The sequence below is a fragment of the Formica exsecta genome, unplaced genomic scaffold (assembly GCF_003651465.1).
Source record: "Formica exsecta isolate Colony F162 unplaced genomic scaffold, ASM365146v1 scaffold365, whole genome shotgun sequence".
In the NCBI taxonomy this organism is placed as follows: Eukaryota; Metazoa; Arthropoda; class Insecta; order Hymenoptera; family Formicidae; genus Formica; species Formica exsecta.
Window position 1 is genome coordinate 2059204 of NW_021850897.1, and position 19574 is coordinate 2078777.

General features: G+C 37.7%; 1 protein-coding gene across 8 annotated transcripts in view; it reads left to right on the forward strand.

The window, feature by feature from the left end:
* LOC115239201 (putative polypeptide N-acetylgalactosaminyltransferase 9) overlaps positions 1-19574 on the forward strand; it is a 241688-nt gene that overhangs the window by 154738 nt on the left and 67376 nt on the right. For 7 of the 8 annotated variants that reach the window (XM_029813585.1, XM_029813587.1, XM_029813583.1 and 4 more), the window contains 2 exons: positions 83-1137; positions 4951-5158. In XM_029813585.1, the coding sequence (XP_029669445.1) occupies positions 882-1137; positions 4951-5158 (464 nt within the window). In that variant the 5' untranslated portion in view covers positions 83-881. The remainder of the gene's footprint in view (positions 1-82; positions 1138-4950; positions 5159-19574) is intronic. The other variant, XM_029813590.1, reaches the window with a different exon arrangement.

A 19574-nucleotide genomic window follows, 5' to 3' on the forward strand; every position in this document is an offset into this window, starting at 1 on the left:
GTATTTTATTATATATTATATATTATTCGAATATACACATTTCTCTTATTAATATCGATTTTCCCCATTTTATAATTTACAGACATGAGAATGCGGTGATGAAAAACATTCAACCTGAAAATATACATATCCCAACGATACATATGTGGATTGTTAATGAGAAGACTGTAATCATATCCAGTCTACGGACGCTGTAACCCGTATTAATATTGTACAAGATTTTACGACGTTCTGTGTTTAGAGCAACGGCAAAAATAAACGTGACACATATCGATTGCCAAACGTATCAGTCAAAATTCGGTAAACGTTTGCAACGCTATATTTACTGCAAAATTAAATAAACATAATCTATATCGGTATATTTTATCACATTTCTCTCGTGTGGGACATCGTTACGGAGATCAACTTTTAGAGAATAATTTTATCAAAACGAACGATGGGACGCGTACACTATTACGGAAAGTTACAAGATGTTACACGTCAGTGAGTCGTCTGAACTTATATAGTATAAGATATTGTTCGCGTCGAAGAGAAGAGGAAACGTATTCTCGCTGTGGAAATTTCTGGCGCGATTACTCGTGAAAGGGAAGCGCCGTTTCCTGCGTCGATCTCCTTTCTCTACTCAGACGTTTAATTAGCGTCCTCGATCGGGTAGAAAGGAGGAACTGATCTGGACCTTTCGACGTCATTCGGAGTCGGTCGGAGGAAGGTCGTAAAGGGGAGACGAGAGGATGTTGCTGAGGTAACACGACATTTCGAGGCCGCACGAGAAGCACGATAATCGCAGCGCGCGCGCGCGCGCGGGTGGGAAGGCGCAGGACGAAGGTGTCGATAATCGCAGCGGGCGTACAAAGGAATAATCGAGGAGACGGCGATAGGAGATGGGCTTTCCCAGGAGAAGGTCGTTGTGGCTGAAGGTGGCGGTGCTGGCGACCGCCGTGTGGGTGACCGTCTGTTTCCTGCTCTACACCGAGGATCGGGCGGCCGCCGTTCAGGGATTGGCGCCGTCGGGCGTCGCGATGCCGCCGCAGCAAGCGGCGAACGGCTTTGTGCCGCCCGCGGCGCCGTTTAGAAAAGAGACGACCGGCAACGTATTCAGCAACAAGGTGAAGATCAATCAGGCCGGCCCAGAGCAAGGTAATTTAAACACCAGTGTTCTTTTCCCCTTTTTTTTTTTTTTCATTTGTCCAATTTCTCGGTAAAGTTAATTTTTCTCGAGTCTATGGGAATCGTTAAAACAGAGTGTCTACTCTTTGGAAAAACCTGGAAAACCTGGAATTCTCAGGGAATTTTATTGAGACTAGGGGAATTTTTACAAAAATTCTCTCTTTGATAATTTTGCTTTTATATCGTAAGTAGTCGACAAGACAAGTTGTGAATTATGTGGTTAAAATATATGCGAATATATATACAATATTTATATATATCTGATTATAAATATATTTAATGCAAAATATTAAATATACAATACATATTCTTTATTGCAATTTTTAGTGATAAAAAAATAAAAATTTTTGCAAGTGAAAAATATTTATTTTACGAAAGCTATTCAGTTCTTTTTTTTTCAGTACATTTGTAAATCTTGCATTTGAAACTTAAATGGCTCTGTGTTTTTCCTTCATATGAGTGAAAAATATTAGAAAACGCATACAATAAAAAATCTTTTTTAGGAAGTTGCAGTAAAAGATCTTTAAAATATTCTCTTTACTTGGAATTTTGAACAAAAATACCTGGAAAATAAGAGATTTTTCAGGGAATTTTTTTACAAGATTTGTGTGAGTATAGACACCTTAATTATATATATAAAAATAAGAAATTCAAGTGCCCTTTTAATACCGTTAATTTAACCAAAGAACATATAAAATATTCAATTCTTTTTCGGTACAACAATATTTTTGCATAAAAATTATTTTGGCATGATTAAATTTAGCATAGGAGACTCGTCGTTTTTGTTTCTTTTTTTACATAGATAGATTGAATATGTGATATATAATAGCTTTATTTTATCTTTTGTCAATGTAACGTAGATATACTGTGAGTGGTCACATGAATCAGGTCTGTTAGGAAACGGCTTAATAGGCTGACACCCCACGGGGATTAGGTGCGAGTTAGGTCTTAATAAGCTGATAGATGTTCCTTGCGGAATGTATGGTCTGTGCATGAATCATACCGAGAATGTTAAGTTAGTTCGCGAGCCACCTGTGGCTCAACGTGTTCGACATTTCGAGATGGTTTTTTAAGTATCAACCATCACAGATTCGTATCTACTCATAATATTAGACGATTTTATAATTAAGCACACGCTATTAATGCAGGATTTCAAATGGATACAAAATTCTAGCTATTTCAATAACTTTATCTATAGAGGAAGAACTATTTTCGGCGTAAGAACTATTTTCAAAATATTTAATTATTTTATTACACATTTATATAATTGGTAAAACTGCATAAAAGGTAACACATTTCCGGTTTTATCGCTACTTAAATATGTTGTAGGAGAGATTCTTCTGAGTAATTCTCCGCAAGAAATAAGTGGGGGACGGCATTGGTTTAGAAGATATAACAAATTGAAGTATGACATTAAAGTATATGTATTGTGAATAGTTAATTTTTTCATTGAAAAAAACTGACATTTAGGCATGAGCGGAGGAGGGGCTCTGTTCTTCCCCCTGCACCCCCACCCCCGAAAAAATTCTAATCTAACCCAAATCTATTTTCAATTTTAAAAGCAAAGTTGGATTGGGTTAGGTTACATTTTTTTCGGAACGGGGGTGCAGGAGCGGAGCCCCCCTCCCTGTCCACGCATTTAATAAATAATATTTCTCAAGGCAAGACTTACAAATTCGTGTAGTTGCATGTTGAAAGCTGTTAACAAACTGCGAAAAATAGATGAAACATATTATTGACAAAATATCAATCATCGTGTATCTATCCCGTGAATGTAAACAAACACTTTTTCGTCTGTTTTACAACAAATACAACGTACACAAACTTTACTTTTTCTAATATTACTTTATAATATTGTTGAGAATTTTACTTTTATTTATGAAGACAATTTAAATTAATAAGTATTTGAAATAAAGATATACGTCGATTTAAAAATAATTTATTTTCTAGAAAAACTCAAATTTTTGTACACTTGCTTTTAAAATCTTTTTAGTTTAAGATACTTATATATAAAGTTTATATTTCTCGCGTGTACGTGTTGATCATATAAGTAGAAAAGTAATAAGAGCAAATCACACACACACACACACATATATATAGAGGAAGAATATAGAGCGAGAATGCGACTGTATCCGTGGAGAATCCACAAAGACGAAAGTTCGTTCTCTCCCGGCGCCGCCACGGGCGCAATAAGGAACCCTTGATAGTTCATCCCGCCTTACTGCCAGACGCGAAGTACGAATAGGGCTCTCATAGTACATGGATCATCCCGGCGATATTGTCGGTGTTTCACGCTAGCGAGCAACGCGATATATTAGGAAGACTTGCTTGTCTGTGAGCGAGAATCTCTTGAGTGATGAACCTAGACGTCTCGCTGGTATGATGCCTCTTATGATTTCGCTTTTCCAAGGAACTTCACGTACTCGCGCGCGCGCAGAACGACGTGTTAATGAATTTAAATGCCTCGGCGCGCTCGAATGGGGGAGGCGTTGAAAATGAACGAGAACGGGCTCATCTCGCGCGGCGAAAAAGAGGCTGCGGCGGCAGTTTTCCCGAGAAAATCTCGTGCTCGGCGTAGCTACAACTGGGCTGGTGCGGCGGCCGTGATACACTGGCGGGCCGGGTCGCGGCACTAAAGCAATTTGTCGTTCTCTTTATTGCCGCATCGTACACACCGGGGCCCAACTTTGTCGACCGGGATAAAATTATTTTCGGGACAAGCGAGCGAGCGACTTTAGCGGATCGTGAGCTCGCCAACCAACCAGCCGACCATATCGCGTACTTACCTCCGGCTTTAGTTTACGCTATGCTGCGGCAATATGGCGCCGGCGAATAAAACCGGAGTTTATGCGAGAAAGCTCTTAGAAGGCGTGTATACCTCGGCACGATATGTCCCGGCCGGATGTGCTGAAAATTCAATTTCCGATTCCCTTTTTCTCTCCGGCCTCGCGACGCCGACGTCGCCGACGACTCGTTCCTTCTTACGTTGACGTTAAGCACTCTCCGCCTTGGGCGAAGCGAGAAGCGGAACGAGATTAGTTGAAACTAAACGGGAATGCAATCGGATAAAATATGAACGGAACCACAAGTTTGGCATGACTCACTATATCTTTCCATTTATCTTTTTATTATATTTCATCGGTGCAATGGAACGCATAATATTTTTAATATTTTTCTTAATTTAGTAACGGGATTCTAATTTCAATTAGGAAAGTATCTGAATTTTTTTTTGCCACGTACCCTGTATTTATAAAAGTTTTTAATCTTTAAACGTAATAAGATTTTTTATTTAATAGGATAATAAATTAATTTGGTACATCACCATGTTAATTTTTTCTATTATTGTTTAATTGGAGAAACAGTCAATTTTAATTTACTTAATTCTAAGCTTGCTGAAAGAATAGATTGAGTGACAATAGAATAAAATAGAAAAGAAAAGAATATTTTAAAACGAGAGCTTATTTATTAAACCAGAGGAAGTGAAAGATAAATGTATTTATTGTTAAACGTTCCTTTGGATAACGATGAATATTGTATATGTGTATTTTGAGACTCAATATAAATTTAAATAAAAATATTTTATCCAGCTATAATAATAGCAATATATAAATTGTAACATTTTAATAATTAAAATTATTTGTATACATAAAAACATTTATTAATCTTAATTTTAGCTAATTTGAAAACAAACTCGAGGATGGAAACGAGTTACGCTGTTTCACTATAATCAATTTATTCGCTAATATTCTGGTCACTCATTAATGATCTCTTTAATGAATCTAGATCTCATAGGTGGTGGAGTACTGGCTGTACCACGGGATCCGGATGCTGTTGCACCCGGTGAGATGGGCAGGCCCGTGATCCTGCCGACCAACATGTCTACACAGACCAAGAAGCTGGTGGACGATGGCTGGCTCAATAACGCATTTAATCAGTATGCCAGTGATCTCATCTCCGTGCATAGATCCTTGCCCGATCCACGTGACCAGTGGTGAGTTCTATTCACATAATTTTGTCTTGCAATAGTTCGTTCAACTTAATTGCTTGCTTGTATTTATATAATATTATTAATTATTTAAAAAAAAAAAATAGTAGCTCAACTCTATGTTTCATTATAATGATATCTCATGTTTATGATGAAGAATAACAGTGGAATATTACTGTAAAAATTTTTACTGCAAACTAAAGAACACATCCTGAAGACACGCGGTTTATTACGTATAGAGACGCGATTCTTCTTCATCCAATATGACATTTGCCATCCGAGAAAACGAAAAATATACGCGAAGTGGACGTAGAAAGAAAATAGCGTGTTTAAAATATAACGAAATATCCTTAGTGGATGCGTTATATCTGATACGAGAGAGATATGTTGATTCCCAGAGCATCAGGACGGAATAACAGTCAACGGCATTTTGCCGATCGAGGCAAATAGTCCGCGGTAATGCGTCGGAGAATCATAAGTAGTCGTAAATGTTCCATGCTATTTTCTTTTACTGCAGATATGGTGGTATCATAACGCGGTCATGATAAAATATCGTAGGTTGGAGATCGCGACATCGCGAGCTATCTATCTTGATCCGATCCTCCTGTTCTCTTATTCTCGCGAGACTGAATATCATCTTTCCTCCCTTCTTCTCCCCCCTCCTCTTCATGAGAGTTTTGACATAAATATATATAGAAATGAATTGCGAAAAACTGTACATTATTGCATATGTTACGAATGATTTTATGTTGATATTTCATTTTTTTTTTTTTTTTTTTTTTTGCGAGAGAGAATCCGCACATGGAAGAGATCCGATAGTGCTACAAACATAGAATCTATTTACGAAAAAGCAATAACTATATGTCATGAAATCAAATTTTCTAATAGGGAGATTTTTTTTGCAGTTTTAGCTTATTAACTTGTCATATATAAAATGATCGGATGTTTTTTCTTCAGAAGGATGGTATCTTATATATTCGAGTTCTCTTCCGAGAACTTATTTTACCCTTATTTTTTTCTTTAAAAAAAACCATGTTTTTTTTTATTCTACGTTTGAATAAAATATAATTCTTTATTTTCATATTTTTAATAGTAAATTAATTAATTTCTCGTGCGCATAATTATAAGAAGAAAAAGACCAACTATATAATATCATCGATTTTCATGGTTGCGATATGATATCGAATACTTGCTGTTAATAGAGCTTCTGTTAGATGTCGATATCATATGTACGATCGGAAATTACGTTTCTCTTTATTTTTGCATTTCGTCATAGGAAAGTGGAATCTATTCAAGCGCAACGCATACAATCATGAAGGATATTAAAATCGGCTTTTGTGGGGAACGTTTCATTCGAGGCAACTGCGCGGGGGGATGCCTCTGAATAAAATATGCAACGATGTTGTGCGCGCGCGAGGAGCGCTTCTGAAGTAATATTATAACGCAATGCTTCATGTAATTTGCATCGGGCCATTATTTTAATTACAGCCAAGTTAAACGCGCTGCTATTATATGTAAACATTTTCCTCGAACGAAGAACTACAAACCTCGCTAATGCATACATGTATATATATATATATATATACATATGTATACGTATACGTTATATGTGCGCTCAAGCTATGCTAATGACTCGCTATTCCGAATTCTTGTTAACGTTGCAAATTATTTTCCGTCTACGTCGCAAATACAATTTCACGGAGAGCGTCCGCTCGCTTGGGCCACTACGGGTTTACTACAGGTACGTGTTACGCGTTGTTTAATTAATTGCGCTGTGCCTAATTTGTTGCGCGAGTTGACCGTAATAGTGTACGGCGAAAAGAGAGCGCGGGCGACGTAGTTTAGAAATTTAATCATCGGAAAACGCGTTCTCGAAAATTAATATATTGCTTTTACCTTGTCGCCGTCTTTATGCTACACGGGAGTTCTAAAATTTCCATTTAGAACATTTCATTTATATTACATCAAACGTGCTGTCTTTTCTTTTATCTCATATATTCGATATTTCGTCGACACAGAAATATGATATTCGCGCAGAAATTAAATAAATATCATTTAAATTTAATATTATATTACGATACGAAAACACAATACGTTTTATTATCGGCTATTTTATTAAAATTATAAAATATTCCATAATCTTATTTGTGTATGTGAATGACGAGTATTTTTTATATACCTTTGCTGTCTTAGAATTTTAACGCGAATTTCTAATTATGCAAATTACATCAAACAATTGATCGATAATTCCATTGTGCGATCCATCGTAGATCGACGTGATTTACTCGAGCGAAATCGAGTAGGGCCGTAACCGTACAGGGCCTGCGGTACGTCCGAAATATGTTACGCGTGGTGACCGTAAATTTTCTCTAAAACTTTGTCCCGGCGGCATCGGCGTCGAGCCGACCGCGGCAGCGAATTAACCCCATGAATATTAATTACAATTTACATGATATTAACCGACATTATCAGGACAGGTGGGCAAACTTCGTGGGTGTCTGTTGTTACTGACACACCGCGAGTCGCATCCGTAACTAACGGCTTGGATAAAGGTGCCGCCACATCGGCGCAGGTGCACCGTATGTGTGGTTCGCTTACAAACAGGTGTCCCTGATTTAGAGCCACGAGGATTGTTCGGAGAGAATCGGCGACCATGCTGATATGCGAAGCGATTAAGAGACAATCTAGAATTGATGGAAATACTTGGAGCTCAAATAAAATCATAATTAAATATTTATTAAATTATTATGCAAATATATACAAGTATCGTATAATTATCGTATAATATTATTGCATATTATTTATATGTAAAAGCTTATTATCGCTTTATTAAAATACGGGGATGAAATGCAGACCCATCTGAATCAATGTACATATTGTTTTACACAGCCGATAAATTGATCAGAAAGAAAAGATGGTAAAATAAACGTTTATCCAATTAACAGGCAACAAAGAATAATAATTTAATGTATTCGTAGCGTATCCGTTTATACGCATACAAAATACACGTGTCTTTAATTTTAACGTAACTTTGCACTTGTGCAATTTTCTTGTCAAATATTTCCTTTACAGTGAGCGCGCGACGCGAATAATTGCCACGGGCTCTTTTACAAAACGGGATGTATCGCTTTTATCTTTTATACGCACGTTTTATTGTGTCGTGATTGAAAAGTATATTTCCTACAACTTAAACGGTTAATTCTGGATTTTATTGAATTAGCGATCATAGAGTCGAAATAATTAGCGATTACGATCGTGTTAATTATCAAAGGTATAATGCATTGGTGGTTATTAATTAATAATTTGAACACCCAAGGGCGGCTATTGCCGCGGTGGACCAATCATTTAAAGTGCTCGTTATCTCCGCCACGATATACATGATTTTTTGAATATTTAATTAAGCGACCTTCAACAACTCAATACGGCATATCGAATAACGGACCCCTAAACCATAATAAATGATTTAATTAATTTTACAATCGATATATAACAAAACTATTGTACGAAAAATACCAATTTCGAGAAAAGCTAGAATTATCGAGAGCAGATAGAAAAAAGTGAATAAACAATTTGTCGGTACCTAAAAATCTTTGTTCCGCTGATCTTTAATATGCGATATTAGAAATGAAAAAATATAGATACATATTTATTTATTTACATATTTACTTATAACGTAATACAAATTTTACTTATAATATTTATTTTACTTATATTATTTTACTTATAATATTTATTTTATTTATGATATAAAATTTACTTATAAAATAATATGTAGTCAAATGATGAGTGGACTATTTATAGAATCTAAATTTTATAATTTGGTAATTCTCGATATTAAATGAAAGAAATTCTTGGGTAATATTCAACAAGTTAAAGATTGATTCTCATAGATTCGAAGATAAACGGAGATGCTTCAGTGACGTTGCGACGCGAAGAACGAAAAGATCAATGCTGCTTTCCGTGGCGATAAAAAGTATGAAATGAGATAAAAGGTTGCTTTCCGCGGTTTTTCCATCCAACCTTGTGGCTCTGCCCCGCGAGTAGAGCTCCGCGGAAATAGAAATTTAAATATGCAAATGGTGAAACGTTCGGTTTAATAAGCTGCTTCTTCAGCGTCTGTGCAATTCGCTTGTGAGGTCTTTGCTTAATTATCACGTTACCAAACAGTGAAAACTATCTTTGTATTTCGAGGATTTAATTTTCCATAATTTGTCATATCTGGATACTTTCGGTTTTTTTTTTTTGACATTTTATACAGCGATAATTACTTTCGATAGAAAATCTTATATACATAAACATACCTTATTCTTTAAAAATTTGATTATCCAATTCGTTAAATAAATGAATGTATTTAAAAAGCAATTACATATCTTTCACAATTTTAATAATGTTAAAATTATGATTAATTTATATTATTTATATTATTTATATATTATACAAAATTTTTCTTGAATATTTGCCTAGCATTAATATTAATATTAATCTTATAAATTTAATTCTATTAAATATTAATCATTGATATTAATATGACGAGTATCCGGGATTGCTTAATTTATTACGTAATAACGTGTAAATTATGGCGTACGGGTATTTTACACCATATTTCATCTGCTTTCAATTAAGTCTTAATCTCCTTAATCTCCGAAATGAATTTACGATGAAAATTCGAGTTTTCAACGGTTAATTTCCTGCAGGCAGCATGGCGGTTCGTTTCTCATTAGCCGAAAAGTTTTCTTGTCTAGGGTACACGTCCTTTCGAAACGTCGAAAAGACGAGGGAAAATTGGCGATATCGTTCTGTTAGATAAAAGAAAGAAAAGCGGTAGGAAAAGAAGCGATATGTAGCGAAAGTTTAACGAGGACGTATGAGCAACGTAGTTCGCTATCTGCCAGCAGTTTCTCAGAAGAAGCTCGCGCTGATGAAGCTGTCAGCTTACTGTCATGACGTTTATTGAAAAATGATATGCTGTACGAATTGTGTATAATTTGATATCATTTCGGAATATATATAAATATGATCATTTTTTACTTGAAATTAATAAATTTTCTCTAATTTTATTTATTGTTCGATTAAACACAATTAATACTATATAATTTTCAACCCCTCACGTTGTTAAAAATTTGTTAAAATATTGGATTTCTATTTTTACATTCTAGTAATGAATGGGAGAAAACGAATTTTTATATTGTCAAATTTTTTACACGATTATCGCGATCGAAATACTCGTCTTTTACTCCTTCTCGTCGTCTGGAAAAGCGCGTCCAGCAAACACATCGTAATAGGATTCCAGCGAGGTGTCGGCCACGTAGGTGGGAACGCGTGCACAAGGGATAATGAAAAAATATGTGCCGGGTTCCGGCTTGGTTTCGCCGCTTGATTTCCGTATTCGCGTAGCGGGTTAACGCGAGGCGCCAATATTTTTCAATTACGAGTCGGCTCGGCTTTATTTAGTTTACTTGCCAGCACGTACACGAGCTCGCACTTAGATTAGATTAGGCATCTGTTTTTAAACGCGCCGCGAGATTTCATCCGACTACGAATATCCAACGAACGGCGGCAATTGATTTTATTCTGCTATTTATGGCGAATATAAAATCGGCTTTTGATAGACAATCAGATAACGTCCGAAGGAACAATCCTGTTAGCTTTCATCGCTTGAAACAATGACTACTCGTATTTGTTTGATTTCTGCTATATACGCTTCGGTGATTTCGCAGCATTTAACTTTCGATTAAATATATTATATATAATCTTTCTATACATAGTGATATATCTTTTTATAATATCCGAAAATATGTACACTAGATTAATAATTGTGCTTTAATTAATTTGTAGAAGCAAAAATTATTTATAAATTTATCCTTGAGTAGGATTTTGTATTCTGTTTCATCACACATACATTTTGAAGAATTCTATGAATTGATAATTATGATTAAAAAAACATTGATAATAAATATATATTGATTACTCATTTATTCGTGAATCATATCGTATATATTGCGTATCTCACATAAAGTTTTTAACGAATATGAGATCGACATTTTTCGAAGATAAGATCTATCTTTCCATTGTACGCGTAATCGTTGTGCCCGAAGTTATTCCGCGAACAACCACAACTGATTCGAGTTTACCCGAGGATAGAAAGTCACCCCCTTCTCCTCTTAAAGTAAACTACACAGAATTTGGTTGCGCAGAGGAGGAGGTGCGGCGCGGTATGAAACTCGCGACCGAGGAAAACTTTCCGAGTTACAGCGGGAGCAGATAAGGACGTTGAAGAGCAAAGAAGAGGGCGGCCGGGTTAGAGGGAGGAAAAAGGACCGGGATATCGTTCCGGGGAACTAAAGTGCACTCACGAGGACGAACGGCCACGGTACTTTTGCGTCCTCCCGCTCATCGGGCACGTCCGGGTCATGACTGCGGTGCCCGCACTCGCGTGTCTATCACTTGGCCCGAAAAGTACGCGGCGGTTTCCGGAAACGCGCGGGCATCCACCGGCCCGGCAAGTTTTACGATCGCCTAACTACCAGCTAATTTTCGTGTTCACGACGCTACGTTGCACGTTCGTTACGCTCGGCGAGCACGATGCGGCTTCGTAGGGAGGAAAGTTAACTTTGTGCCCCCGCCATCGCGACGCCATTGCCCCATGGCGAAAAATAGCCACCTTCCAAAGGGACTAGTTGAACTTGTTAAACTCGATGTTATATTAGAGCGTCTCGTATTAGGGCTTCACCTGTATCAGAATATCGAGAATCGCATAATATCTGTATTTCATGAGCTGCAAAATTAATTACAAATTTATTACAAAATTCATAGTTTCTAATGGCGCGAATACATCAAACAAAATATAATATTTAAACATGGTAGATTAAAGTTTATTTACCTGAATTTTAAAAACTATAATTGACTGCGAAAGCAAGATGAGATTAAAAATAGATTTATAATATTTTTATCTCTTAATATATTTGCCTGTGAAAAAAAATCGAATTATTTGATTGCAATGCCAATGCAAAGTATATTATGTATGTTTTTTTATAAAACGAAAGAAAGTAAAATGGTTTGGACAGGTATAGTAGATTATACTATTTTGCGTAAGTTACAAAATTAATTACAAATTTATTACAAAATTAATTACAAATTTATTACAAAATTAATAGTTTCTAATAGCGAATGCGTCAAACAAAACATAATATTTAAACACGTTGGATTAAAGTTTATTTAACTGAATTTTAAAAACTATAATTGATTGCGAAAGCAAGATAAGATTAAAAATAGATTTATAATATTTCTATCTCTTAATATATTTGCCTGCGAGAAAAATCGAATTATTTAATTGCAATTCCAATGCAAATTATATTATATATATATATTTTTTTTTATGAAACGGAAGAAAGTAAAATTATTTGAATAGGTATAGTAGATTACATTTTTTTCCATCTTCAGTTTAGGACCATGATGCTAGGCCAGATTGTGTCTTCTCCAATATAGCGTTCTATCCCTAACTAGTTCACCTTAATACCCATTACCCCGAGGATTAAGTTAAGTGAAAGCGCCTTATCGCTTTAACGATGATCGACGTCCACGATCTCACGCCTGAGATCGTTAAGTAAGGCTCTGTGTATTAGCCATCGAGATCTCGTCTTCGTTTATCGAAGGTTAAAGTCGGCAACAACTCAATTATCGATGTTTCGCAAAATTTGTTACATGTTTGTTTCGAGCGAAACGCTAGACTAGCCATCCCGATCTTCGCCCCGAGATTATTAGATTACAAAGGACTATACTGGAGGGGAGCTAGAATTGCAATTACGGTGATTACAAAAGAAAATTAATCGACGTTCGTTCGCCGATCACTTAAACGCGTCGCTCGCCGTTTAATCATAATCCAAGATTATTCTCGTAGCAAATTGAGGGAGAAGGGCTTTTATTTCGTTCATAAGCGAAGGAAATGAGCGGTGTAGAGTGGAATGAACTTTAATCAATTTTAAGACGAGGAAGAATGCGTCACAAAGTAAAATTTACATCTAATTTCTGTTAAAAGCTCATGTCGAGATCGTTGAAAACAAGAGAGAACGCTAGCCGTTAGAAGCTAAGTATGCTCACAAATCTCGTTTCACGAGAGTTTATATTCTTTTCTTTGGCGCTTGAGATCTTTTCTTTATCGTACGCCAACGTTAAATACGCAGTGCAGTTTATACAGCACTGCATTTTAAAGTATTCAAACTAGTATTTTGTGTAGGAAGAAAAATAATAAGTTTGTGTGTAATAACTTTTAAAAATCAGAAGATTAATTCTCTCTCTTTATATCTCTTTCTTAATGTATTTCATATTAAGTTTTCTTAATCTTGAGAGATTTATAATCTGTATAATATGTAAAAATATATATTATGAAAATATAATGCATAGGCCACTGCATGCAATATAAGCCAGTTTATTAAAAATTCAAGCAATGCTCGAAAGGAAATTTTATATTATTAGTAATATAATTTTCAAGGCTTAAACTCTGCTTTCGAGTTCTTATTTTTGTACACGGAAAAAACAATTCGGCAAAATTCGTTATTTTACGAGTGCGAATACCAATACAGATATATCAATCGCGAATAAAAATTAATTGCGTAAATGCGAGACCGTCCCTTATTCTAACAAATAATATGAAATCGTGCTAAATTTAGTATGCGCATGCGATTCTCTCTTAATGTATTCAATCGCATTAGGTCCATATGCATAATCACGTTTCGTCATTCCATCTCGCCGCAAGTTCTCGATGCTTGCACCGAGTGACAATGCGCGCTCTCGATAACGCATTCCAGAAATATCCAGCAAGACGTCTCCTCATCAACGACACGATCGCGACGTTAGGGGTTCCAAACATCCTCTCCCTCCTCGTAGTTTCGCCATATCTTGCCATCCTCGGGAAACCCGTCTCGGAATATCCGCAAAGCCCGTAATTCCAACAGGAATCGGTACAGGCTTCCTTCCTCCTTTTTTTTCCCCGTATCCCTCGCGAAATGTTTCGTATACATCACCTCCACGAGTCACCTCGGAGGTAATTGGATTTAGCGCGATTTCCCGAATCCTGTCTCAAGCTCCCTCGCCCCGCCCACCCCCGTGCGTCGCGCGCGCATCCCGATTTCAGGATTCGAAGACACTTTCAGAATCGATGGGCCACGTCCAACGAGTATCGTGAAATTCTCCCGAGATGCGACGGACGGGGGTTGCTTGCCAAGGGTCAGACACGAGCCAAGAGTAACGGGAAGGATGGTAAAGGGGAGGGGGGGGGGGGTTGATGGGAGGCCAGCCAGCTTGACAAGGGTATCTCCTATCGCGAGAATTCCAAAGCTTTGCGGAGTGGCAAGGAAGCGGGAGAAAAGGGAAGGGGGAGGGTTTGCGGGGAGCGGTCGGTTCGATCGCAGGGATTTGTGAGCGGATGAATCAAGATAGCTGGCTAAAGAATAAAGTGTTGCGACCCCCGACGGCTGTCAGCAGCGAGCTTCTGTCGGGCTGGTTGAGGGTGACTGCGGAGAGGATTCTTTTGTTTTTCTCGCGCGGGATCGCGTTTTGTACGCGTGATGAAGTATGCGCGAATCGCTTGACTGCTTGCGGCGAGAACGCGATATCATTTTCTTCACTCTTGACGGAGAATCAGAGAGAACAAAATATTTCCCGCAAAGGTAAAACTATAATTAAACAGTGGAATGAAGTATCTGCGGACCTGTCGGAATGAATACGAGATATCGGAATATTTTTCAACCGCGAATTTAACAGTATTTGTTAAATTTAAAAAAATTTTACCGTAAATAATAAAGAGACTGTCCATTATATCGAAGTATTTCAATATAAGATGCATTATTTAAATAAATTTAAATAAATAAATAAATGCCACAATTAATAATAATATATTAAATAATCAAAAGCGATGAATTGCTTGTTACTTATCTTTTACATCTTAAACATCGATCGCGCCCGATCATATTAACAATGATATAATGAGGTGAAAGAAATCTTCCATCTTTCTGGAATAAATTGCTGAGGGCAGCGGATAGGGGACGGCGGCCTCTCAAACAGTTTCAGACCCGCAGAATTAACCCAGACTCTCTTGGCTAATTAGCATTATCTGCCGCCAGGTCGGGAAATTTACTTTGCGAAACGTCCAATTAAGCCGCCAGGACAGACAACGGTCCGCGCACCGTCGCGGAATTGCGTCGTCAAGGATGTATACAATCTTACATATGTCCGACAACACGCACTTGTAAACGAAATTGCGAGTAGCCCGTAGCCGGAGACGAAAAGAGGGCATACGTAGAGAAAGAGGGACAGAGAGAAAGGGGAGGGGAAGGGGAGCCTCTTCGTTGAAAGACACTCGCGAAGAAGGGCGGCTATTATTCGTGCTCGGAGAAAGAGAGAAGAATGACACGGAAAGATGCGATAAGACAGCTAGAGAAGTACGTCGGTGGGATAGAAACGAGATACGTATGGTGAATAAAAAGGACTTCGCGATGCGTAAGATATATCTCTCTTATTGTTGCAAACGAGACGGTGAAGGAGGGAGGGGGAGGAGAGAGGTAAGATACATCGGAGGAGAGGAACGTCTGGATGTTACTGCCTTCGTTATTTGATCTCGAGGACGTGCATTGTGCTGCTCGTTCGTGCTGGCATTTTCATCTCGAAATTAGGACGTCTCGCTATGCGTCTTGCTATGCGTGTTAGCGTGTTACGGCCAGGAAGCTACTGTAACGGTGATCCCGTGACATAATATTTCGTGTTTTCTGTAATTGCTGAATGTTTACGGAATTATAAAAAAGTAGCTGATGAAACATTTTTCGCTCCGAATTATTTTCTTCTATTCGTTGCAAATATATCTCGCTATGATAAAATATTAGTCAATAATTTTATATTTATTTGTATTTTACTTTTCAAATGCAACTCTCCGAGAAAATATAGACAGAGTCAATTTGCTTCCGATCAAACTTATATCAAGTTTGTAAAAACCTTCTCTCAATATGTTAATGAATATTTATGTTTGACATGATATTTGCATAAAAGTATCATCTTATTAACATTTGATATTAACGTAAACAAATTTCCTACTATTTGACATTATTTTGCAATATGGTATTGCTTCATTACTGCAATATGTTTATCACAGCTTTCACGATTTAAAAGGGAATCCTCTTTTTTTTTTTTCGTGACGTACGCTTTCTATCCGTCGTTGATTTTAGAAGAGACTTAACGTTCTATTTAAAATCAATGAGAAAATCGAGATAATTTATGTCGCGTTTGTTGACACTGGGAGATTAATTTTATAACGTTCGCACTTCGATCTCACCATTATCCGCGATTACACCATCAACCAATTACAGCATGGCGCACATGTACATAATTATCGTCGAAGTGGCGATTTCTCGTTCCTCGCTCCGTCGATCGATCATAGTTAATCCTAACGGCGACGGGAAATAACAAGAGCTGCAGTGACGTTAGCAGGGGGGGGGGGGGGGGCAGGGGGGTTGGTAATCACAGCGCGAACGTTACTGTGAAAGGGAAGAACGTGCTCGTCGCGTGCCCTCGACCACACATGTGGACGCACATGAAATAGGCGGATGAATACGGTGATTCTTTTAAAGTTGCTTTACATGCGACAATCTCTCTAAACACGGAGAGTTGCATAGTAAACTGCGCGAATTTCCATAATGAAATTAATACGATGATACGAGAAGCGCGGATACGTGCGAGAGCGTTGTGAGCGACGAGTCACGGGGATGATCGATGGTTTATGAATGCGATGACCCGTACGACGCGAGAGAGAGAGAGAGAGAGAGAGAGAGAGACTTGACGTATAACTGCGTCTGTCAAATATTTATTTCTCATTAACATACCGTTAATGCCGAGCGAGTAATAATAGAACGAGGTCTCTTTTTACGCACAAAAACGAAGAATTGTATATATATGTATGTAATTGTTTCTCCTGTTCCTCGCTTTTTTTCTCTGATATAATTATCGCAATAAGATCGATGGAATCTGTATAGTGACATCTGTATACTGCAATAAGGACGCGACAGAACGCGTTTTCGTGATACTCGGTAATATTACTCCGACATTCGTCACGCGCTCCGTAATTTTTTCATAATGATCGCTCTTTTTTTTTTCTTCGATACACGTTTCCCATGTTCTGGAATTTTACGTGCCGTTTCCATCTCATTTCGCGATGGTTTCAATCGCGCGATGTATCACGAAGTAGGTCGCCTCTGCGATGAAAAAAAAAAAAAGGAGGGAAAACGCGTTCGTGACACTCCGTTGGTCATAATGGTCCTGTCGACCGACGTTTATTTTGTATCGTATCATAGGACAGTGGTTACACGCGTCATAAAAAGAGTTTTGTGTATAGATTCAATGATTACTTTTGTGTGTCAATAGGGTGGTTTCTTCCTTTAATTTCACTTATCAAGAATAACTGTTGCGTATCCGGCCATCATTGACTCATCATGTTCCTCTAGAAGTGACATATCTGTAATCCCTGATGTCATTTTTTAACGGTATGGTTGACGTCACTCAAAATCGATTCCACTCGGAAGAAATTTCTCGAAGATTTTAATTAGATCTTTTTTAGTCGCCGTCACATTGAATCGGATTAAAATCGATCGGGAGCTCCGGTTTGGGAAGAAGAGAATGGGAGAACCGTTGCGGGGCACCGCGAAGCCAGAGGAACAGCTCACGATTCCTTCTTCGGTCCACTTGGAATATTCATGTCCGGGTTTCTTGTTAGACGTCATTATGCGAGCTCCTGAAAGTTATTTCCGTTCACCCTATCCGCCCGTGGAGCTTCCAGAATTGGATATCCTCCATCTGGGCGACCGATCTTTGTCTTCATTATCCTTATTATCTTTCTTACTCGCGCGATAAGCAATTAACGGAGAGCACTCGTCGATCGAAGAGTCGCCTACCATTAATAATAACTTGATTCCGTCCATTGTAAGTCGCTTAGGAAGCGTTAATTAGACCCCGTTCCATTGTCCAGACCCGTCGAGAGAACTCGTCGGAAAGTGAAAGAATAATTTCTTCGCGGGGTGCGAAACTCCCGTGGCTCACAAATAATGTGAGGTAATGACTATTAAAGCACTCTCGGTAATTACTAAATTAGACGTTGGAGTGAATTAATTGAACGAAATCGCGTGCCAGCGCCGCATTTCAAATTGGAAAAAATTTCTCGGTGACACGCTATCCCAAACATTATATCCTCTCGAATGTTCGGCTTGACATTTGGCTCGTGCTCGAAAAAAAAAAAGAAACGATCTTTCGTACACGAAATTATAGCCCGATATCCTCGACGCAATCACATGAGTGTCTAATCATCTTTTCGAAACGTCAAATGTATAAGTGGTCTCGAGGTTCCCCTTTTTCAAGTATACACGGTAAGCAAAGAAACACGACACTATGTATCTGCCGTAAAATCAGGCGGTTTAATGCGACCGACTAATGATAATAAGTGGGTTAGCCCCGTAGACTTTGACAGTAATTATAGGCCACGCCTGGATGAAAGGACGGTAGTGAAGACGGGGAAGTTTTTCGAAGCGCGTCGAACGCGTGTAAGAGTAACGACGGCGTGTACGGATGCGCTAAATTGCCCTTGTTGAATTTCTCTCGCAGGAAGACGCTCGTCCCTGCTCTCGATTGGGTTTTACGAGACGTCATGTACAAGTAAAACGATAGTAGCCGTGCGGTTACGCTTCGAGGAACTGCGAATGCCTCGTAAAAGCCGGCGGGAATGGAGATTTCCGAAGAAGAGAATGAGAGAGATAAGAGTCTTTTGTGAGGCAGTGATCTGCCAGTATTATATATATACACTCCGGATATGTTTGCTGTAAAAGTACAGATATCCGTTCTCGAAATTGTATATACGTTTGTACTAGGTCTTTCGTGAGGCAGTGATCTGCCAGTATTACACTCCGGATATGTTTGCTGTAAAAGTACAGATATCCGTTCTCGAAATTGTATATACGTTTGTACTAATAATATATAATAAACAAACACAATAATTTAATTTTAACGGTAATTTAATTTAACAGTTATTTAATTTTACATCTGCATCTCATAATATATTACCTCTCTCTGTCTCTCTCTCTCTCTCTTCTAGGTTTTACTGAAATATTAGTATTGTATACAGCTTCAATGAAACATTACTTGTTATAGCTTCATTTATGGAATGCGATTGCGACATAAATATTACAAATATTTTGGAGAAATATTATATTTTCGTTATAATATTCATTTTCTCTTTGTCGTGAAATTTTATCCGCAATCTATGCATAATTTTCGATATACGCATCAAGATCCGTTCAGTTAATTTCATTTCGATTGTAGCCTTAATTAGTTAATTACGATTGTGTTTTTAATTAGGTGATTATTGAGAGAATGCGCATCCATTTTCACGGTC